The following is a 24,821-nucleotide window of genomic DNA, read 5'->3' on the forward strand; positions in this document are numbered from 1 at the left end:
TTTCGAGCAGGAAAAATTAGATTCCTCTAATATATCTTTGCATATAAAAATGCATAGGTACCATAATATATTTATTAATATTTATGAAGCTTCGTGTCGTACTTAGTTTTTTGAAGAGAGTAGGTAGTATTTACCTGCAAGTTCCTATCAGCTACTATTCTTCAAGCAAGTGCTATATTTAGACCGATCGATCAATGCTCATTCGATTATTTAAGGTGAACGTATTACAATCGTGACTTATGTAAAAAGCTTATCTACCGTAGGTGTATTGAGTTTCAATAAGATATCAATCGTAAGTTAACTGAGATATATCAACCGATTTGAGATTAATGAGATGCACAGATTAGACCACAATTACTTCTAACCAATTAACATCGATATGACGCTTATTATTGGACTGACGTGAATTAATCATGATCTCTGTTAGCTAGTTGCAGAGCTTGTCAATAAGAGCTTGTTCTACAAGTTTTGTTTGTACCTAGGCAATGTTTTATCAAATATTCTACCTAGGTACCTACCTAGAAAAATATTCTAAAGTTAAGAAATGCTCTATGCCTTAGGTACTTAAACCAAGCCAGCCTATTAAAAAAAATGTTTTAGTGTCTTTAAAGTCACTTTACAAAAGTGTAAATATCTACCGTCTTACCACAAAAACTTTTTAACGTCAGTTTAAGACTTGTCTAAAAAAATGTCAAATTATGACGTTGACATAAGGTTCATTTTGGAGACACATTTTTTTTAGACAAGTGTAAAACATTTGTTAAAGTTTTTGTAGTAAGGCCATTTCAATCTAATAAGGCACGTGTCTCACTGTTAACAAAATAGCCGACTAATTTATGCCTCAAAAAAATTGGCTTCGAAACACGGAGCGTGGCGTGTAAGTTTGAACTAGCGTCTGCCTCAAACCCCCGCTGTGCACTTGGCATTAACGACTAATAGCTCTATGTTAATCGACAACCGATCATTGTCGGCAATCATTTCGGAAAATAAAAAACTAGAGCGTCATACGATATCTCGAAAGATAAAATTCGTAATCCGTTCCACGTATTGAATATCGATGGATAGATATAACACGATTGTTGCTTTGCTTTTTTTTCCCGTCTGTTTTGTAATCAAAGTCATCAATAAAGTCTAACTAGGTGAGTAAGGAATGATATCAACGATTGTGTGAATGAAGCTTTTACACTTAAAAATACACTACCTACTTAAGTAGGTAGAGCTACCTGCTTCTATGATGACTACTACTACGGGGACTATTAAAAAAAATACTAGATACTTATATCAAGTAGTAGGTATGCACCTCACAACTTACCTATTCAAAATAAGCAATAGATAAAAAAATAGGTGATAGGGTTGAATGGCCTATTTCTAAAGGTGATTTTTTATTTACTTTCTAATTTATTTTTAGGTTTAGGTTTGCAAATAGAATCGTTTTTAAGTAAATGTTAATTTAAAAAGTTAATATGAATCGAATGAAAACAATATTTATTATGATAAAAAAAAACAAAAGCATAGTTGAGAAAAGAAAACGAATATTTATTACATAGCGACATCTGTCGGCGAGTAGCAAAATTTACTTTGTATAAACCAGCACTTCAAGTAAGCCAGTCTCAAATATTATCACAAGATGGCAGTATTATTAACAAATTAAAACGAAAAACTATATTAATTGTTAGGAAAAATCTTTAAAATGTTGTTATATATTATAGCTTTATTTAAATGAAAAATATATCAAATTATTGTTTTTTTTTTTTAACTTTTTTAAAATGAGTTGTTGGTGATTGTCAATGTCATTGACCGCTGTCACTGTCACCAAAACGCAACAATACACGATTCACGGTCAACTTATCTCCTATCTGTTTACGATTTCAATTTCTATTTTTACCAGTGTAATCTATTTTTTATATAAATATTAAGACTGATCTAACAAGAAAATGAAGCAAAAACCACAAAATACAGCGAGATAAGTACAAATTTATTTATAGAACCTCACAGGTTAACTTTCGGAGAGGTCATCGAGATTCTTTTGACACTTTCTGGTAAACAATGAACATAACAAGATTGCATGTGACAAAGCAGCTTCTAAATTACGTACGACTTATAAATAACGTTCAAAGGCTACAGAGATTGAATCCAAGCTGTGGTTATTACTCCACATTTACATTAGATGCATTTACAAGCGAGATATTTGAAAGGCATAAGTCATTAAAATATCAAAACAGTGACTTTTCTGAGACTAGACTACAGCACTGCACGTCCGCCAACGATGCTGGAAGTCTACCCAACCTGACCAGCACAGAGTTAGAGAATGTATTTTCAGATCTACTTACTAAAAACAAACACAAAGAGATTGAAGAACTGGTTGTAAAATGTCAGAATTTTCGTAAACTTCTCACATATGCTACAGTTAAAAAGCTCTTTAGATACTACAGCATGAATGGTAAACCTCAGATGGTAGCTGTATTACAAAATTATTGTGCAACAGTTGATCCCAAGTCCTACAGAACAAATGGAGAGTTCTTACATTATTTAGCAAAAGCGGAATGTATCAAAGGTAACTCTGAAAAAGGGCTGTCAATACTAAAGAGTTCCTATAAGAAATATACTAGTCTAAGGAGTTTTTATAGGATAATATTTAGAGAATTAATACAAGACTCAGTATTGAATAGATCGGAAGCGTCTTTAGTTATATTTAAGAAGTATGTGATGGAGTTTAGTGAAGAATGGTCGGATCATTACCCGCTGGTCTGCTTCTGGCATATATGTTGGGCAAGCTCCTGGTTTTCTGACCAGATGTTGGGTAATGAACTTCTGGAGATGTCTGATGTCCTTCTGGATATTGTAGCAGACAAGTAAGTATCAAATCCTATATATTACACCTAGGTATTATTAAACCTAGTACGATGAATGTAAAATAATTAAATTAGTAAAAGTCCCAATTACAAAAAAATAATTACATAGTTACAGTAGTTCATATGTTGATAATTTATGTAAATAAAGTTTACATAAATATTTCTGTTTCTACTTTCCAGAGCTACAGCATTCAGTATAATGGCACTAAAAGACTTCAATGAAGATGCAGTTGTCAGACTGTTGCAGACGCTCCTCAAGTATGACTTGATGAAGGAGTATGTGGCCGTTCTTCAAGTATTTTTCAATTATAAGTGTAAGTTGATAAATGTTCTATGAGCAATATAGACAGTAATTTTAAAGGTTGCGGTGGGTAACAGCTGTATAGGTCAATCAATCATAAGGTTAAGCAGTGCTAGGCTCGGTCAGTCTAAGGAGTATGTCACATAAAGTTCCTTTATGATTTGTAAAGGCATTCAGTTTGCGGGCCCCTTCTGTCATTTGTACACAGGCAGTATGTTGCAAGTTAGAAACCAGAAAGCCTTTGTCAAAGGAAGTTTGACCAGGTTAGACAGACTCAAATAGCTGTATCTGGTTAGACAACAAGCCAACATCAACAATATTGGCAAAAGGTAGATGACGAAAGTTGTTTATCAACAATATATAGAAAAATGCGACGCAATTACGATGTTTTGGGGGCCTGGCAAAGAAGCTATTTTCGATTGTCAACAAGTGTGACGTATACTTTTTCATTGATGCGTCATATAAGTCTTCAGGCCATTCTATGTCGCAGTTTCTATTTAAGCCTTTATTGACCAATTGGGTTTATTCTTCAAAATGCCCCTCTAATAAGGTACGTTTTGAAATCGAGCTGCAGACTGGAACTGCCGACCGCACGTGCCGCAGCTGAACTACTGATTTGTATGTAGTTATGAAATTATTTTGGATCGAAGTAGCAGCGGCACGTGCTCTTAGATATCCACCGATTTCATACAGTCGCTCGCTGCACGTTTGAAGTATCCATATTTAGTAGTTGTCAAAAAGTCAAATTCAAATTCATTTATTGAAATAAGGCTTATTAAAAGACACTTTTCACACTGCAAATTAAATTGGATAACACCTCCAAAAATTCACCCCTTTCACCGCATCCTAGCGTTATGGCTGGGAATGAGAAACAGAACTCTTTTAGAGAATGCATGATATTTATAAGTTTTGTTTTTTATGATAAGTTACCAAAGCCAGGGTGGTCTTTTTAGCTCTAGACATTAGCTAAGATAATGTCAGTACGACATCACAGCAGATAGATAGATGGAAATAGGTCACTTTCCAACACATTATCTAAAAGGCAAACTTATTCACTATCAGCATGTTCTAGTTTATGTCAGGTCTGTGATCCCGGCGTTCTATAGCGACGTTGTAATAAATCTGGTACAATGTTGGACTTTATATTTAATTGTAGAACAGTATTTAATGTTTGATGGCTACCAATCTTGAGTTGCTTTGTCTACCTATTCAAAAATTTTAATCATATTAGGACTAACTTAATGGTACAGCTCTCCTCAAATTTTATGACGGCTAGGACCTGACGTCTAAGTCATGGATTATCTATACATATAATAAATCTGTAGAAAAGTAATTTTTGTACATTGAAGAAATTGACAAAAAAAATAGCCAGCATGTTAAAGGATAACTAACAGAACCCATTTCCATCATTTTTGTCATTTTTGTCTGTTTGTCTGTTTATCTGTTTGTTTGTTCGGGATTCACGTAAAAACTACGAATTAAATGCAGACAATGCTTATATACAAAAATTCTACGTAACTTGGGGTATTACTTAGTTTTTGTTTCATCGAAATCGATTCACTCTATCAAAAGATATGATTAATTTTGTGAATTCAAGATGTAAAATATTACGACACACAATCTATTTGTCAAAACTGTACATTTGAATGTTGTACTTATATTAGTTGATCGGCCTATTATTAATCTTTACACAGAAAATCACACCTTTATGAGTAACTTCGGAAGAAAAAAAAAAATATGAAAATTTTGTTTAGCCAAGGTTAAAGTAGCTCCATCTGTGGTAAATAAAATACACCATCAATTTGTCAAAGGAGCGAGGTGGTAAATGACAATACATTCTTTATAGAGGATTATTATTTCAAGAGATGGAGTTGTGTATTTTCCGTAATTCACCATATTTTAACACGAAGTGTAATTTTTCGATAGACATTTCAATAGTGTTTGTCAGTTTGCCGTGCCACATCAAAATCCAACTATATTATTACCTTGATGAAAGGAAAATAAATAGTTCTCGGCCAAATTTAAAACGGTGCCATCTAAATTATTTTTTGAACATAATGTCAAAAATGATGACTTTAGTGGAACAATTAATTATCATTTAAAGTTACAGATGGAGTTCATATCAGGATTTTTTCATAAACATAGTTTAGCTTATCTTCCACTAATGTGGTGACCTTAAAACAAATTACTTTGAGTGAGTAGTATTAAGTAGACCTTTTTTTCCGACGTCAAAAATCATCAAATGACCCCTCCGGCTGTGGGTTAGCAGCGGTGAGGGAGTGTCAGACTCTTACTGACTAAAAACCGTCGTGTTCCGTCATAGGCCTTTTGTGTACCAGGGCCGCGGTATCTCTTTCGAACAACCCGCAGCCCCGGCTGGCCTTGGCCCTGCTGGGCCCCGCTGGGGTTGTATTAAGTAGACCTTAATTATTTTTTCTGATGCAAAATATGTAAACTTAATCCTAGAAGAAATGAGGATCTATCTCTCGCAAGCGCTGCTAAGCGTGAGGTAGGTAATGTAGGATTCTGTAGCTTTAAAAACAAGCCCAGATACAAAGTGCAGATAAGAATGGGAGCTTTCTCGATTTAATACCATACACACGTAAAATGCTTTATGCGTCTGAAAACGTACAAATTACGCGCCGCATACCAAAGACATGTTTACTTTCAACTTCTGATCGCAAATACACTGTTCACGATTACGAACAGTCTCAGTAAGACCCGAGCCAAGTCTAAAAACCCTAAAAAACACCTTTTATATAAAACTACGTTTGATGTCATTTAATCACAAAGACAGAATTGTTCTCTGTTGCAAATCCTATCCACCTATATCCTATCCTAATCCAGAATGCATTGCAGGTGTGCATTGCACAAAAACCAATGGTATCCTATTCGAGAAGTCAAAAGACTTGACCTGCTAACGTCAGCTTCTGCGCTAAGCAAGTGTTCTTAATAGAACCATCAGAATTACATTCATCGTTGAATGAGGTGATTAAATTTTCAGAAACCACAATAACAGTAGGAGCCAAAGCGTATGATCGCTTCATAGAGCTCTGATTGGCCCCAGGTGACCAAGTCAGGTCTGATTTGTTTGTTCATCAGATCTTTGAAAGTGTTTCGGTGGATACTTACTGTCGTCCTGTTTACGTGTGACACAAAATATGGTATATAAACGTCCTCCGCAAGAGCGAAATTTTCCCGGTGTGCGGTAGTGACGCACAGTATACAACACTTATGTTTCTTTTGATTTGCTGGCTCCACCAAGAAATGGCAAATAGCGAGCGTACATTTTGAAAATCTTGGCAAAACTGCAGGTTTCAAGTACGAACACATGAAGTGGACTCGCACAGATACGTACATTTTGCCTATTCGTGAACTAATGCAAACATTTCGGTGGAGTCCCGGCTTAGGCCACCACACGTGTGAGTAGCGCGGGCGCCGCGCATGCGTCGCGAGCGCGTTGCGTGAGCGTCGCGTTTTGCTGCCCTGCGGCACTTGCAGCGCGCTCGCGGCGCGCACGCGCCGCTCTCCTTGACGTTTAACTGCTAAGGCGTTTAGCGGACGGCGCGGCGGGGATAGCGGGCGAAGGGGTAAGAACGCAACTCGAGCGCCGCGTGCTCGCCGCGAGCGCGTCGCTTGCACTCTTCACACATGCCGCAGGGCAGCAAAACGCGACGTTCACGCAGCGCGCTCGCGACGCCCGCGCTACTCACACGCCCGAGGATCACGCACGCCTAATGTGGGGTCTAGGGCATGCAATACCGGTTTACCGGTTTCGGTTTTACCGGTAAAACCGCCCATTTTCGGGATTTTTAAATTACCGGTAAAAATAATATGTTACCGGTAATTTACCGGTTTTTACGTTTTTGTGATAAAATATAGCAATTGTTCATTTAACGTCAAATCTTTATTATATAGCCTGAATATAATGTAATATTGCATACATTACATATTCTAAGAGTGTTAAAGTTGCTGTTTTTTAGGAAAGTAAACTTGTGTCTCCTTAACTAGCTCTAGGTTAGATACAAATCTTCATTCTCATTTTATTTTATAATATCTAAACAAATTTTATTCATTCGGTTATTCCGATTTCCCTCATAGCTGTCAGCTCATATTAGGTAAAAATGTAGCTTATGCTTATTTTACCTACTCTATGATCTTGCTGAGCAAGGGCTTTTACTTCACCACCATGCGGACAGCTCTAAGGACACGGTGGAGCACACAGTCTAGATGTGCACTGCCTGGGAAGGGTACCGCCATATCGTCGTCGAGGCAATAAGCAGCGGCGACCTCTCGCGTCCAGTCGTGGTTCAGGCCATGGTCCTGAGTGAATTGGAAGCCGTCGCCTCCTTCTGGGAAGCAGTCATGCTCGAGAAAGAGACGGCGGAGTGACTGCGAGATCGCACCTCTCAGCCCAACCGCTGTAGAGGACCAGACACCACGGGCGCTGAGTGTCGAGAGACGACACCCGGCCACCGTAGGCGTCGGTCTGTGGACGGTGAGTTCGGGTGGCTCATCGTTCCTCCGTCTGCATAGATAACAGACCTGTGTTGGCTTCGCGCGTTGTAAAGGCGGGTCTACGCTAGACGAACCGAGCACGAGCGAAGTACAAGCGGAGCCGTTCTCGGCTTCATCGTTCGCGGCGTCAAGTGTGGACGCACAACGAACCTACAACGATCACTATTAGCAAATCCCTTTGACAACAGGCGGAACGCAGCCGAGCACGAAGTGCTCGCAGCGCGCTCGTTAGAGGCTTGTAAGTTGGTCCACACTAGACGAATTGTGTTCGGCTCGTGCTCGGCTCTCCTAGCGTAGACGCAGCTTTACACATTGTTCGAAAGAGTTACCCCGACCCTGGTGAAAATGCCTAGGATTTACTTTAATGAAAAAAAAAAATCCCAGTAATTCGTAGCGTTTATCCCGTCTTGTGACGAGGTCCGCTTTCCGTATCTTCTTCTTCCATTTCATTCAGATGTTCTTTCCAGGACATCTTCCTCTTCGAGGTCGCAGATTTTCATGTCATTCATTACGACACTCAACCACCACAGTTTCGGCCAGCCTGTGCGCCTTTGACCGGGTATATCGAGATTGAGTACATAACATTGGCGATGTATTCAGGCTGTCTCCTTTTTACATGTCCGTGCTATCGCAGCCGTTTCTCTTGCATATTGTCGGCGACATCGCGTACGGATGGTACTGACATGTTTTTTTGTTACGGCCCACGTCACAAAAAATGGTTACCACCTTATACCCTGTATTTTTATTTATTTTTTTGCTTTTAGACTACCCAATGTTATTGTTATAATATCACATTTTTAAAATTACAAAAAATACCGTTTTACCGGTTTACCGGTAAAAATATTTTTATTACCGAATTTTTACCGGTAATTTTTATTTTACCGGAATTGCATGCCCTAGTGGGGTCAGCCTTACCATAGTGAGTAAGTGCACAGAAAATCCCCGTCATACAAGTGTTTCTCCCCAGTAGTGAAACTATCCTACCCTATGCGCCTGCTGATGATGATGACTCATTTTATCATCCATCCAGCTATTCCCCAACTATGTTGGTGTTGGCTTCCAGTCACCGAATCTGTTTGAGTACCAATATTTTGCTTGGAGCGACTACCTATCTACCTATATTCAATCCAGTCAACTACACAAGACGATATCCATGGTAAGACTGACAGACTTTCTGGCTTCTGATTAGTCGCAGCAGCTGCAGAAAATGTACAAATGACAGCTTTGTCAGACTCAAAGCATATAGACATCAGTGGCGAAGGGTGGTTTAATGAAATAGGGAAGCCGCAGCAAAAAAAAAACTGGGGGGGGAGGTGATGGAGGTAATTTCTCAGTCCACCTTTTAGCACTGACTGAGAGACTGATAGTTTGAACATGTTTTCTCGAGGAATTCGGCAGATTATTAATATCTATAAAACTTTATTATCTTTAGTTAGGTATATTAACTACTAGAATCTGAGAAAACTTGGCACTAGAAACAATACATTTTAAGTATTTAATTTACAACGGCCTGTTAGCCATTGATATTTATCGAAGGTATTTATCCGTCAGGACGTTAGTAATTTTAATGTAGACGTAATATTGGTAGGTAATTCACCCGAGCGGCGTGCCCGAGTTTTATAACACGTTTTTATTCTCAAAACTTAACCTTGAAAAATAAGTTCCTTCCTAAAGTAAATAATCTGTCGGAAAACAGTCTAATGCGATAAATGCTATCCTAGTTAAGTTTTAAAAGTAGGTACACTAAAAAGAAACCTGATGCCAACTGTCTACGTATCAAATAACTCAATTCAACGTCGGTATATAATCTATTTTCAATAGGTACACACACTGTAGTACTGTACTTGTACTGAGTTCCAGGTCACACAGTGCGATCGCGGGGATTAGTAGGGAGTAATGATACTGCCAACTACTTAAACAAAATTATATACTTGGTGAATTAAAAAAAAAACAATCCCAACTAGGGTCATTAAATCGCGGAGAATCTTAACACCGCGATTCAGGATTTGCATAAAAATGCACAACGCCATCTATGTTGACATAATGTAACTAAAACACTTAAACTAACATAAAATATTGTACACACACGAACTATGTTATTTCCAAATGATACACACACTAATAAATTCAATTAAGTAATACAAAGAACAAATTGTTAATGGTATTATCTAAAACAAAATAAGAACAATGAGAGTGAATTTGTCTGATTTGTTTGTTTACATATTTGAGAGCTCAGCGCTGTCACTCGCGCGTAGACAGATATAGCTACTCTACTCTTGACGCGTTCTTTCTCGTTCACTCGTGGTGGAAGCCGCTCCGTGAGCCGGCTTACCGCTCGCCCATATGCCGCGAACATCGCGCGGCGCGGCGTGGATGACGTCACGCAAGCGTAGTTTTGTATGGAGGAGGAAGCCGCGGCTTGTTTAGTAGGAGCAAAATGTTTCAAGTAATTTATAGATATTTTTTTACGGTGGTAGGCGTTTTGTTATACCTACATATTTAAATTGTGTGGTTTAAATGATTATATTAATTATACCTATACCTATATTATAACTTATACCTACGCTTCTTTCTTGAAATTCGAAAGGGAAGCCGATGGGAATCGGCTTATAAGGACGCCTCGCCACTGATAGACATAGATTATAGCTGTTTCCTGTGAAAATTACTTACGCACCATACGTAATAATTTTCCAAATTGGCTGACTAGATCCAGAGATATTCACAACGTCACAAACTTTACTTCTTTTGTTTAGATAAATGGTCACATCCACAACACAACCTTGATCAATGAATCTATGCGACTGCTAAGTGCTAATCATAATTATACTGTCACGTGAAAGAATGCACCTACGGGATAAGTAGTATTTTGACTATTCTATATTGCCCACGCAGACGAAGTTGCGGGCAACAGCTAGTTTTATACATAATATGTATAACATCCTAGCATTTATGTTGTCTGTCTAAATCCCTTGTGTTTTGCGCGATAATAATTATGGTTCAAGATGAAAATAATAATGAATAATTATTTTCCTGTCTGAATTTCCTGAATTTGTATTGATATTGTTTACGATTTTTGACAGATATGCACTAATTGGATCTTTTATTCTCGGAACATTAAATCTGATAGGTACAGGAAAAAAAAACTTTTTATATGTAAAAAAGTACCTAAATACTGCATACGAAACATGGACAGAAAATCAAAATTATTGTACATAACAGAAAAAACTTTATTCAAGCAGTACCTACCTAGCCTGCCGGGGCTGCAAGTTGTTCGAACGAGATACCGCGGCGTCCGCGGCCCTGGTACATAAAAGGCCTATGACGGAACACGACGGTTTTTAGTCAGTAAGAGTCTGACACTCCCTCACTACTGCTAACCCACAGCGGGAGGGGTCATTTGATGATTTTTCACGTCGTTAAAAAAAAAGCTGTACCTACCTATATTAAATAAGAAAATAAAGTTTGATTAAGAAGTACATGATGCTATGAATTTCAATTGGTGTTCTTTGCAAGACAAAAAGTGCACCAAAGAACTAAATGCATTGAATGACACCATACCTACGTAGGTACTTATACAAGAGATTAGTAAGTATACCTACTGCGTATAATGTTGAATGTTTGCTCTTAATCAAGTGCCCTCGTGAACTCACAATTACTTGATCTGTTTGTTGACCTTATCATACCTACAACACATGTTAGGTATAACATTTGGCGAGACAATTCCTTAGATAGTGGTACTTTGGTCACTAGGCGGGGTACATAGGTCTTAGACGGCCTTAGACAATAATAGAATGATAACAATGGTAACGACTTTTGGGTGATGTCCATTTTTATGAGGTGAATGAGCTTAGGCAGTTTTGATAGCTGTCTAGTCTAAGCATCGTAAACAAAAAGTACATAACTCTTTCTCTTTTGTTACAGTAAGGAACAGAGATATTCGCGGGTGTACAGAGATTATAAGAAACTGTGAAGCTCTCGGTGTGAAGCTCCCTTCAGACCAGCAGGGCCGGTACATCAAGATGCTCATAACCGGCGGTAAGACCATGTTGCCCAAGGAACCCACGAAGACGGCGTCTAAAGACTTCAAACTTAAGTTTTAGTATTTTTCTACAGTTCCTTTTAGAATCGTGTGTATATAATATTTTGTACTATATTTAAGTAGACTAAAGAAAATAATAAACCTTAAGCGTAGTACAAATTGAGTATTTTTATTTATATTTTTGTATCATGTTAGTAGATTGTCCTAAAGAAAGAAATTAAAAAGGGATATAAAAAGTCTTGAGGACTTTTCTGCAAACCACGCTTAATTATACCTACCTACTTACTTGTACGGTAGACTGCACATCAGTGGTAACTGTCATGCACCTTAATAGTAATAAGTACGATTTTCCTATAAAATTGTTACCACTGACCTGAAGTCGACTGTACCTACCTAAAATAGATTCAGTAGGTAGATTTTCTCGTAAGAAATTGGATAAAACAAAAGAAAATACATTCTCCAAATTAATAGCATTGACGGAAAATTGGATTGCTTGACAAACGGAGTTAATACTCCTGCTGAAATATGATAGCACTTTGCAAACATACGAAGTACTAAGGATTTTGGCAACTCAATACAGTACAATGTTATTATCTAGATTAAGGAACTAATTTACTGATAGGCACTTCCAATTAGTGGTTCTGAACGCCTACGTAAGAGTCTACCTATATTTGTCTACTTGCCATATAGCTGGGGACATCATACGAAATTGCTTTGACGTTCGCGAAAATAAATTTCCCACCCTGTTATGTACTTACTTATTCCTAGGTAAATTGTATACGATCAATTACCTACCAGCTGTTTTAATTAGATAGATATGTATTGTCAATAGTTATCAAAGAGCCCACCAAGACAATTCTTAACCAGGCAGTTGTAGACTAAGATATCCGTTCCTTCATCGGTGGAGTATTGTAGCCACTGCAATTTTAAGTTTGTGATTCATTTGAATTGGTTTGTTCCATACTAAGCTAATTCTTTTTCTGCCGTTCCCCATCTTGACACATTTGTTGTCTGTTGGTAGACTTGCAGAACTCCGCTCCACGTACCTACCCTAATCGGGGTCTCATAAAACCTACTTCGGAATGACTAAAAACTAAAAATTCTTATCTAAAACAAATGTTGATCACGTGTCTCTAACCCTTGATAAAGCAACGAATTGATAGTAATACTGTTTACAATTAAATTAAGTTTAAATGACCCAATTATTTATATCTTGTGTAAATATTTGAATCGGTTATCCGTATAATGAGTACATTTCTGATTGACTTCTTTGTTCACGAATTAGGCAAATAGTTATTTGTAATATTTAAATACGGTAATAATTACCAAATTGTCATAGATTCAACTTATTAGGAATTTCTACAAATCAAAGGTCTTTGTTTTTCAGTTAATTTTAAGGGAAATATCCTTTAACCATTTTCCGGTGTTATAGGATAGCTGTTTTAAGCACCTACATATTATAGAAAATTGGAAACGTACGATAAATTTGTAGGAAACATTTAAAGGACCCTATTGTCAACCGAGATGTAAGGTCTCGTTTGTGTAAAAAAGGCAATGACCTGACTATTATCAAGAGGGGTTATCTTCAATAAAGCATTATTAACAATGATAATTTGTTAGACTCAATAAACTTAATTAAAATAAAATGTTTTACTATAGGTAATACTGATAGGGCTCTTCCGGGTCGTGTTTGAATTGAAAACTATGCCTGTAAACGTAGAAGCTAACTTACCTGCCTACTTTATAGTTACAAGAAAATTACATATACCAAATTATGACGATGATGTCCTTCTACTCGATTATCGGCCATAGCGGCTGTTCTCACATAAGGACTAAGGAGATTGGTCAACGGCGCAGGACATATTATAGTGCACAAGCGTTTGCTAGAGACAGATGCACTCACCATTCCTCCACTCTTACAGCCCAATGGGATACTAAATATATAACAGTTTACGAGTATCTAGGTATTGCGTTTCATTATTGAGACCACAGACTTCATTTTTCTTTGGGGCGGTTTCACTAAGGATGGTTTTAGAAATCATGTCCATATCGACATTACTTAGGTACTTACCTGCCCAATTATTGTGTGATTCCCATACGATACAATATACCAATTACATTTTTTAATAAAAAACACAATTACATTTTTGGATAACTTTATTGGGTTTTGTGGATAACCTACCTATTAGTTCGGGCACGTAAAACAAAAATACACACGATTCTATACAAACCTTAATTTTATTGAGATTTTTCGCATATTTATAACTAACATTAACGCTTAACAATAATAAATATTTATCAAAAACGAGTGATTTCATTCTCCTTCGGTTTAGGCTCGGGCGCCGCAAGTTCGCGCTCGTCCTTTCTCCGGAGAAGAAATATTGATCTGTGAAAGAGAAAAAAATAATGGTTAGATACTTATATGTACGGTATTCATTACCTAATACATTCAGATGCAGTATTTACAGGGGAAAATCTTTGGAGTATCCAATAAGTTCCTAAGTTGAAAATACCCTGAGGTCACTTAATTTTCTTAAGTTGAAATACGTATAGGATCCACCTAATATTCAAGTCTTGATTATTATTGGAAGTCTTAATAAAGGAGGACCTAAGGATAGAACGTTTGGGTTTATCAGAAGGTACGTTTGTCTGATCGTTTTCTCTTTATGAAAGTCTTGTTAACACCCCAATTACCTATAAGGTTCGTGTTAGAGGCATCCACGAACAAATCTGTAATTTTGAACTGAAACGATATTAAATCATTCCACGTGTATTAAATGTTGTAGAACAATAATACACATGTTTGTTTATTATAACGTAATTACCTACTTATACCTAAATGCACCTTCTGAAGCGTTTCTATTTTAAGTATTTTGAATTGCATGACATTTATACCATTTTTTTTTTTAAATTAATTCCTAATTTTTGACTTATTTGTATTATTATTCTTTGTTTTTGTTGTTTTAATAATCTTATGATAGTTTCAAACTAATTTGTACACCAGTTATGGTCAAACATGTTGAGCCAAAGAATACTATGTAACACCTTTAATAAGCATCACACTATGTATGTATATTATCTACACATGTTTTTGCAAATAAATGAATTTGAATTTGAATTAATTATCACTGTTATGCACAGGAAGGTTAAGTTACTGAGTGTAGTGACAATATTGTAAGATATACTTTATTATTTATACTTATATACTTTATTATTTAATAAGTGCAAAGACTTGAATATACTGGTTGCTGAGAATCGTCTCGGTTACGAAGTCGTTACCTATTTCTTATTTTTAAATAACAGATTTCGAAATAATTTTATTGGACTCAGAAAATCGTATGATCGCAGTCAAGATATTGTAGCAGTAGATACATCCAGCTCCTTTATCTACACCTATGAGAAAACAACACAACATTCTTGATACGTAAACCAAACGAGATTGAAGCAGGATTTGATTCGTTTTCCACTTTCAATCTATCGATATTCGATATATTTCCTATTCCCCCATCATGTTTACGAGGTCCCTACAAATATGAAACGAGTGACACGAACCATTCTTGTATGAAATGCTTACCTACATATCTAGATTAACCTTGGACGTAACGAAGGTATCGATTTCAATTAACGATTTTCTGTCGATTCACTCGATAAAAATTTGTAGTTCAATGAGTGTGGGATGACTCGTGCAGTTAATTGAATCGGATTGAGGAAACTTATAGATAAATGGTTGTAGTTGGACTGTTGAAAAGTCGTGGTGGCCTAGTGGGTAAAGGACCAATCTCTCAAGTATGAGGGCGCGGGTTCGATCCCAGGTCAGGCAAGTACCAATGCAACTTTTCTAAGTCTGTATGTACTTTCTAAGTATATCTTAGACACCATTGGCTGTGTTTCGGATGGCACGTTAAACTGTAGGTCCCGGCTGTCATTGAACATCCTTGGCAGTCGTTACGGGTAGTCAGAAGCCAGTAAGTCTGACACCAGTCTAACCAAGGGGTATCGGGTTGCCCGGGTAACTGGGTTGAGGAGGTCAGATAGGCAGTCGCTTCTTGTAAAGCACTGGTACTCAGCCGAATCCGGTTAGACTGGAAGCCGACCCCAACATGATTGGGAAAAAGGCTCGGAGGATGAGTTGGACTGTTGAGCGATTTATGTTCTATTAACGGATAGTTTTTGGCAACCGTTGTTCAAAGTTTTGCATAATATATTTTGAAATTTATGAAGGTTGGCACTTTGAAGTGTTGAGCTAAACCTCAATTAATGGTCATGATATTCTGTTGGCTTCATTTATTTTGTTTGCAACAAAACCAGTAAAAACAATGTCTTGCAATTATGGGTTGGAGGTAACTACCCAATTGCTTTAAAAAACAGATTTAAGGCAACATTACAGCATATCACTGAGCCTAGCTTCAGGTGAAAAAAGACTAGAGAAGATCCATACAAAAGGTACTTATTAAATAATTTAATCAAAATTTCTCAAAGATAAATTATTTTCAAAATCCATAACGACACTTTCGTGCAAAATTATTATTATGTAAATAGAACACAATCGAGTGATAAATGGCTGGACGTAAAGAAGATAGCGAAAGCCGGAGGTTATCGTTCAAATTACCGGCCAGTTAGAATGGTGACAGCTCCACGATAAAACAAAGAGGTTGGCTTAGAAAATAAATTAAAAATAAAACTGGTTGTTAGGTATAGATTCTAAGAATAGAATCGTAAAATATTAGGTAGGTATAATGAAAACATGTATCTACACATAATTAAATTAACAGTCTTTGTCATCAGAGTTCAGGTAAGGATCTCTTGCTTTACATTTCGTTACATCAAAAAGTTATTACAAATGAAAAAGGTACGTTTTCAGTAGATACCTACGGACAATATTGATAAACCCCCGGTTTAACTTTAAGATTCAAAATTAATTTAAGCTTTGTAAACTGTATGTAAGTGATATTTAACGATCAAACAGTTAAACAAACAACCGTAAAAAAGTATTATTTATTAAATAGAATAGGCGTGAGAAAATTTTTGTTTTAAAGCATGGAAGACCGATGATTTCACTGTATAATGAGCAGATAAGAAAAGATAAATAGACATACACTAGACAGGCTTGCAAAAACAACTTTTTTAACAACATTTCTTAATAAATTACCTACAATAATACTTAATGTTCGCTCTGAAAGGCCTTAGCGGTATCAATTCGAAGAATCGCACAAGAAATCCTAATGTCTAAGGTGTTATGTCATTAAAACTGTTAGGAAACCAGTAATTTATTTATTTATGGGAATCTTTTTAACGGAAATTTGAGTTTTTTGCGACCAGTCGCTATCGGAATTCCAGTGATATATTCTAAATTTTATTGTTTTGTGGCATGATGTAATAATAGATACTTTTAAATAAGCAATTTATTTATTGTTTCGAATGTTCGAGGTTCGATAGGACGACCTGCTGGGTATACGTGTAAACCTGTTAGAATTTGAATTAATACCACAATCATCTATCTCTTTATAGGCTTAAGAAAAACCATTCACAAATCACACTAATTTAAATAAAATAAAAAGAAAATGCCAACTTTTAGAACTCAATAAATCATTTTCTAATTTGGGAATAAAAAGTGTTATTACCATTAGGTTTGTACAATTACTTTTATTTTACGGTACACCAGTCACAGTTAATAATAGACGTAAATTAGTTTACGAGAATACCAAAGAGTACCTATACCTACTTTTATTATTAAATCGAAAGATCAATGGAGGTTCGCGTTCCAAGGTTTAAGAAAAAAAACAAAAGTAGAAAAAAAATGTTGAAAATTACTTTTAAATATTTCGTAGGGCTTGAAGGTCGTGCAAAGGGAAATAAATAGAAAATAGATAATAGTTCAAGGCTACTACTGCGATTAGAAATCGATCATTGGTCTCAGATGACAAAATTATAGTAAGGGCGAACTCTCGAGTTGACCGCAAGGTCATTTTTTGTCGCGATGTTGAAATGTTCGAGCGGTTGCAGACGGGACGTGTCTACTAGAATCTACCAAAATAGTGAGATTTTGCCTCGTTTGTGAAATGAATATAAACAACAGACCTTTTTTTAAACTGTGAGCTATTTTATGTTTCAATCGAGGATGAGTTTTGGAAACACAAAAATATACTTTAATCGTTTTCAAAAATGTTTTGTTTTGTTTGCTTTTAGATCAGTGGTTCTTAACCGGTGGTCCGCGGACCACTGGTGGTCCCTGGAGGCATTCCAAGTGGTCCGCGAAGCTTAGCTTCGCGACGTTGCTATACGTTATCTAACTTATTTTTTATCGACTTATGATTGCGAGCGGGGGTTTTCGCATGGACGTATATCGGGTGTGTCGTACCTAGTACCCCCATTCATGAAAATGTATGTTTGGGCTACATTTTACGTAATATTTGGTTGAAGTCCGATAAAGATTTCATTTTGATTTTTTTTTGATAAATAATAAAGAACTGAGTGCTAATTTAGGTAAACCGATGAGGTGGTCCCCGGCAAGACAAACTTTGGTTAAAATGGTCCCTCATGTCAAAAAGGTTAAGAACCACTGTTTTAGATAGATCTACTAAATTCATAAATTGATCTGCCTTATAAATTGCTATAGCACTGATTGCTTCATTTTAGGATAATCCTTAACATTGGATCTAAAGACCACGTCTAAACACGTCGGTTGTAACTATACTTTCAATCAAGTATAGGATCAAAGAGTCTAGTAAGTGTACTTATTGTGATTAATGATCTGACCACAAGAACCTCTTTATCTAAATAGTGTTAAAGATAAAAGTTTACGAGAGGTATCCAACTATTTGGGAAGTCCTGTGTGGGACATGCAAAGTACATTAAGTAGGTAAACTCGGGGAGTTTCAATTACCTATGTGGTTTTAGATGGACCTTTTAAATCCATCCGGTAAAAATCGATCCAAAATTAATTAAAATTCTAAACCAGATGCGAAACTATGACATGGAAGCATATTTCGTTGTAAAAATTGAGATACTGGGAAAAGATATTGCGACGACCGTAATTAGCTTAGGAATAGGATTGAGAATGAGGCAGAAATTAACAAAATAAGATGTTTTAGACTTCAGATTATTAGAGACTTTTCAGAAAGTAATTACAGTAGATTTACCTACGCACGCAGCGTTCGGTATAAAATCCCGTTTAGGGGAATAAAATACTTATTTTAATTATTTCCCATCAAAAACATCATCTGTGAATGTTTTGGCTGTTTAGGCCATCATGGTTCATAAGACACAGCCTGGTGACAGACCCTCAGCGCAGTCTTAGCGCTGCCTTGTGAGCTCTTCGTCAAGACCATAGGGTCCCCTTTTACCCACTGATTACTGAACCTAAAAACTCTTCATAAAGTCTTAATATCAACTCACATTAATATGGCTATGGCAGGAACGGCGAGCGCGGCGCTGATGAGGTAGAAGGCGCCGGGCATGGTGGACAGTGTAGTCAGGTACACCTTGCTGTACACGGGCGAGTATATCACAGGCACCAGTGCCTCTGATATGCTTATTAGAGAGCTTGTTTTGCCTGGAACAGAGAGAAAGGACGTTGAAGAAAAGTTGCTTGATAAGGTCGTGATGGGTTATAGTGATTCATGAAGTCTGTCTTTTTTATCGACTTAAAAAAATGAGGTTCTCGGTTTAACCTGCATGTACATAATGTTGGATTGATGTGGTTACCACACGTTTGTCCGAACCGATTTTGATGTCGTTTCGGAATAGTGGTTGTCAAACTTAGGAGAAGGTTGTAGTTAATAGTTTGACAGAATAAGGTAGTCTTATCTGCATTACGAACTTTTGATGTCCAGATTACAGGCACTCTTTTACCGTATACATACCTATCGATTTTTATGAAAACGTTATATGTTTTTATCAAAAACATAACTAAGAATGTATGCTCACAAATAAAAACATTGAATTGAATTGAGTCTCTCCAGTTGTTTATTACGAGAGCAAAAGACAGTTCTCAAGTATACTTCTGCCTCTATGACTAAGTTCTGGTGAATTATTCATTCAGATTCTAGATAATAATTCCTATATCTATGTAGTTATTTTTAGTTTGTTTACAAACACTAGCTAATCATAAATTTCCAGTTGCCACTCGATTAACACAAACGTGATCTTAAGCTAATTCAATACAGAATCTATTCATAATTGTTTAATAAAAATAAATGGCAATGTATGTGTGTGCATGCATACGAAAATAATTATTAATATGTTAATACATATCCAGTTTATGGCTAAGCTTGTAATATTATTGTAGTTGTTTTTGTTTGTGATGCAGCAGACAACAGGTTTTAGACTTTAAATATGGCTAAGGGATCTAAATGTCATTGACCTTGTTGCTAATGGATTGGCATTTGATGAAAACTCAGCTATTCAATTAATCAAAAAGTTGATTTTGTATCAAGAACTATTGGATTTGTTTATTCATTTTAAAAACTGAAAAAGAAACTCATAAAATATCGGGAATAACGTACAAAAACCTCTCAGATATTTTATATGCCTACAATACAGATTATTATTTATAGATAACTAGCTGGTGCCCGCGACTTCGTCTGCGTAGGTTTAGTATTTCGAACAATATGTTTACAAATTGTAACCTATGTGTTATTCTGATGTATAAGCTATATTATTGTAAAGTTTCATTAAAATCCATTCAGAAGTTTTTGCGTGAAAGAGTAACAAACATCCATACATCCATACATACAAACTTTCGCGTTTATAATATTAGTAGGATCTATGTCTATAGGCACTGATACCTATAATAATTGTGATTTTTTAAAGAAATCACTGGAGGTAAGCTCTACACTATTCCTGAGTAAAATAGGCTATATTTTAATCTGGTACGGGCAGTTCCCACAGTACGCGGGTAAAACCGCGGGAAAATAACTAGATAAAAATAAAATACTTAGAAACAATACAATGAACGCTAAAACTAATTGACCTAATATTATTAGGAAATTATTCCACAGGGTTATCACCAATTATATTAACCTTTAAAGTTCGCATATCCCAGATTAGATGACCTCAAAAACTCTATAAAGTGCCTACTCGTGTAATGTCAGGCAAATTACAAATCTTTCTTTGGAATAAAGGTCAACAGATTGAGATTATTTTCAATAATTTTATTAGCAAGATTCTTGCCTATACTTTTTTATTCCTAACAGTCAAATAATTTTCCAAAACGGTTCAGTAGTTTTAGACCCTTTAGACAAACTAACCAACAAACAAAAAATAAGTAATATTCTTTTTAGTAGGTATAGACTACTACTACTACTATACGCCTCGGCAAACGTAGTGTAGGACGTCCTCAGCCACGGTGGAGTGATGACTTGCGCAAGACGGCTGGCAGGAGCTGGATGCGAGCAGCCGAAAATCGATCTCAGTGGCGTGCACTTGGAGAGGCCTATGTCCAGCAGTGGACTGCTATAGGCTGATGATGAGGTATAGACTATGGTTCAGAACGAACTATTTATATATTGTACATAATACATCATACATGAAGTTGAATTTATTGTCTTGTTCTATTATCTATGACTAATATATCAATAAGAAGTAAGTACCTATAAAAGGAAACATTTCTAAATCTTCCTCTGCAAACTACCTATACTAATTACCTACATAAATAAATAGCCGTAATAAATTAAATTATAAATTATGCCTACACAAGGCACTCCTCTTAATAATTACCTATTAATACATTATGCATACAATGATCAATTATATCGATTATATTAATCGTAATCATAGAGCAAGTAAATAAAGTTGCATCTAACCTGTTGGTAGGTTATTTTCCTAAACGATTATTTATTGGAAATATACCTAAGTACGTACCTAGGCATATCATGTTACATAGATTATTCATAATTATTTATTTAATTGATGTTTATTCGTGTAGGTAGGTACTTATAGGTTAGTCAGTATTAAATCTGTACATATTTATTAGGTATATGTTTATTAGAGGAGTTTGGAAAGAACTACGTGAATAATTAGAGAGTATATAAAATACTTCATCATCATCCTCCGAGCCTTTTCCCAATCATGTTGGGGTCGGCTTCCAGTCTAACCGGATTCAGCTGAGTACCAGTGCTTTACAAGAAGCGACTGCCTATCTGACCTCCTCGACCCAGTAACCCGGGCAACCCGATACCCCTTGGTTAGACTGGTGTCAGACTTTCTGGCTTCTGACTACCCGTAACGACTGCCAAGGATGTTCACTGACAGCCGGGACCTACAGTTTAACGTGCCTTAAACTGTGTATATAAAATACTTGCAATTGAAAAATATATTTGAGGTATCTATTCATTCACAGCAGTTAAAGACGATGGAAAAATTCCAGTATTATTAGGACACTTTTTGTTATAAAAATACTTTCATAATTTGATAATGACCTCGCGCCAATATTGCGCGGCTAATTAGCCAATCAGTTCTTTATGCAGATTAAAAAATCTATATTATTGTTTATTGTGTGGAAATGATGAATGGAAACAATAGAACGTTTACAGTGTTGCCATTCACAAATGACTCTAAGGTTAATGAAGAGATTAAGACCAATTAAAACATTTTAAATCAAGGAAATTATTATAATTAGAATAAACTATTGCGGCTTATTTTGATTTAACAATAATGCCGACAATCTATTTCAGAATTAACCATTGTATTCAATTTTACAGAATAATGAATCATTTAGCTGTTAATTTTACATTAATCTTTATGAAAACTGTAATTTCTAGACACATTTCGTCATGTTGTAATGTTATCTTCTTAAACTACTTAGATTTCTTACTCTACTCAGATATTTATAATTTGACAGAAAAAACAGGATAATGAGTAATGTGTTTAATCTATTTATTGTCATAAAAAATATTTACCAATACGGAAATCGGATATAAGGTTGGATTAGCTAGGTTGGTACTTAATATTAACTAGGTTGGTATTGGTAAGTAAACCTGTCGGAAACATCATGTTTATATATTATGAGTATGACTATAATAGTTCAATTATTATATTTCACTGTTAATATTGCAAGGCCAAGGATAAAGACGAGATTATGCGAGATGTGACAACGTAATATTATTTTATTTATTAAACTAGCTACGTGGTAAGTCATCATGTAATTATTATTGACATAATATCTGTTGCTTTAACAAGTATTTGTAATCAATACATCTATTATTATGGGAAATAATCGCCATTTAGTATTATGTCTTGTAAAACCACGTGTCGCTTGTCTCGGTTTAATGATTATGCTAACTTAGAACTACCTATTGCTCGAAAGACAACAATTTATTTACTAGCAGCCTTACTTATAAACGTGAATTAATAACAAGTAATACTTAAGGGCTGTTTAAGAAAATTCTTACTTCTAAACGTTGCTTAAGCACGTCTTAACTAACATTTAATCACTACTTAAGACGTTAAGTAGTGATTAGTTAAAACGTTGCTTAGAAGGTGATTAGAGATTTTATAAGTAAGGGGGTTAATCTTCAAGTTTACTTAACTATAGTTCACTGTACCTATACATACAGACATCTCAAAATGTTGGATCTATTAACAATAACTTCCATCCTTTTGTCAAATAAGAATCATACAGGAATTTTAGATTTGACGAAAAAAAGTTACTCTGTCAGTCTGTAAATAAAATATCTGTCTAATTCTTTATGCAAAATCTAATAAGATTTATTTTAGCATGATAACGGACTTGGTTAGTTTCAACGTGAGTGAAACCACAGAGAACAGCTAAAACTAACAATTTCCAAAGCATAAGATATTAAAGCATTTGAGAGTAAGAATATTAAATGTACAAAGAACACAAGCCTTTTCACAAACGAGCTACAAAGACCGTGTACGGTATTGAAACGCTACAAGAAAATTGCTTACGTACTCACTTAAGTTGTACGTTCGTTGATATTTTAACTAGCTATAAGTATGAACAAAGCTAAAATTACTCGTCAGTATGCTTTCCAACATTTACTTCAGCTAAACAATCACAGTTTGCTCAGTGACTTAATTTATTATCAATTTCCTCCGGATGTGAGGAAAACTGTAATTTGGAAAAATCCTATGATACATACCTACACATATTGTTTATCTTTAGACTTTATTTACATCTCCAACTACGCAACGCCTGAATAAAATCTCAGCGATTTATGCAAACAAAAGTCACAACTATGACAGTTTTTATCAGTGAATCTTTACAGTTATCAGTGCCATTCAATGTCTTAAGAAATACCATAATAATAAGCACGTAAGTAAATACAAAATACCCGCAAAACGTACCAGTAATAGTTAACGTTTCGTAGAAACAATAGCGCAGTGTTTGTAAACTGATAATGAATTACCAAACTGAAATCTTGCACGACTTTCTGAGGTTTTTCGCTATTTTGTTGAAATAGAAAAAGAAGAAAGAGAGAATAGAAGAAGAAAGTTAAGTATGGATAATTTTGCGACAGTTCAACTTTGTAACTACTTTATGAACTTAATAATTTAAAAAACCCAATATACTCACATATAAAGTAGTTTGCTATTGGTTAATACATTTTCAAAATCTGTGCAGTAGGTGCAGAGATTACGGCAACTTTAAGTATATATGTAGAATTAAGTTGTAAGTAACTTGTTTTCCGTCCATAAGTGAATAAAAAATAATGAACGAAATTAAGAGATAATAGCGACTCGCAATGGAGAAAATACTTCGCATACCTACTCATAAGCCTGTCACAATATATTCCTGAAAAATATGAAAATCCGTTGTGAAAAGCCGGTTTGATTTGTGTAATGGAGCCGAAAAATAGGTACCTAATTTTACCTCAGAAATTGAAAAATTAGGTATAACTTCATTTTAAATATTCGTTTTTCAAGCTGTTGTAAATACCACACATTATCTCCAAATATTTTACGTGTTTTAATCAAATGAATAATATTTATGTCACTTATTTGGCAAGGCTGGGAAAAATATGAGGCCACGGTATTTATATTATTTGCATTTGATTAAAAATATTTGCCAAAACTTAAATGATAAAAAATATCTTGTCATTTTATGGGTAGCCAATAAATTATGTTGTATCTTTTTTTGTTTAGCGCGTAT

General features: G+C 35.6%; 2 protein-coding genes across 2 annotated transcripts in view; one reads left to right on the top strand and one right to left on the bottom strand.

Annotated features, from left to right (window-relative positions):
- Positions 1-1,788: 1,788 nt before the first annotated feature.
- LOC124638167 lies at positions 1,789-11,869 on the top strand. Its single transcript, XM_047175054.1, has 3 exons — positions 1,789-2,852; positions 3,033-3,166; positions 11,593-11,869. Exons 1-3 carry the CDS (start codon positions 2,047-2,049, stop codon positions 11,769-11,771), a joined length of 1,119 nt encoding a protein of 372 aa, XP_047031010.1. The 5' UTR covers positions 1,789-2,046; the 3' UTR covers positions 11,772-11,869.
- Positions 11,870-13,849: 1,980 nt separating this feature from the next.
- LOC124638166 (proton-coupled folate transporter-like) overlaps positions 13,850-24,821 on the bottom strand; it is a 39,003-nt gene continuing 28,031 nt past the window's right edge. Inside the window, exons 4-5 of the mRNA XM_047175053.1 lie at positions 19,106-19,262; positions 13,850-14,096 (exon numbers count right to left, since the gene is read on the bottom strand). Of these exons, the coding sequence (XP_047031009.1) occupies positions 14,009-14,096; positions 19,106-19,262 (245 nt within the window). The 3' untranslated portion in view covers positions 13,850-14,008. The remainder of the gene's footprint in view (positions 14,097-19,105; positions 19,263-24,821) is intronic.

The sequence above is a fragment of the Helicoverpa zea genome, chromosome 17 (assembly GCF_022581195.2).
Source record: "Helicoverpa zea isolate HzStark_Cry1AcR chromosome 17, ilHelZeax1.1, whole genome shotgun sequence".
In the NCBI taxonomy this organism is placed as follows: Eukaryota; Metazoa; Arthropoda; class Insecta; order Lepidoptera; family Noctuidae; genus Helicoverpa; species Helicoverpa zea.

Bases quoted from the DNA above. Each gene is read 5' to 3' on its own strand.
- LOC124638167 (XM_047175054.1), top strand. From the start codon at position 2,047: ATGAACATAACAAGATTGCATGTGACAAAGCAGCTTCTAAATTACGTA. The intron at 2,853-3,032 runs GTAAGTATCAAA...TCTACTTTCCAG, and splicing joins CTGGATATTGTAGCAGACAA to AGCTACAGCATTCAGTATAA. The intron at 3,167-11,592 runs GTAAGTTGATAA...CTTTTGTTACAG, and splicing joins AGTATTTTTCAATTATAAGT to TAAGGAACAGAGATATTCGC.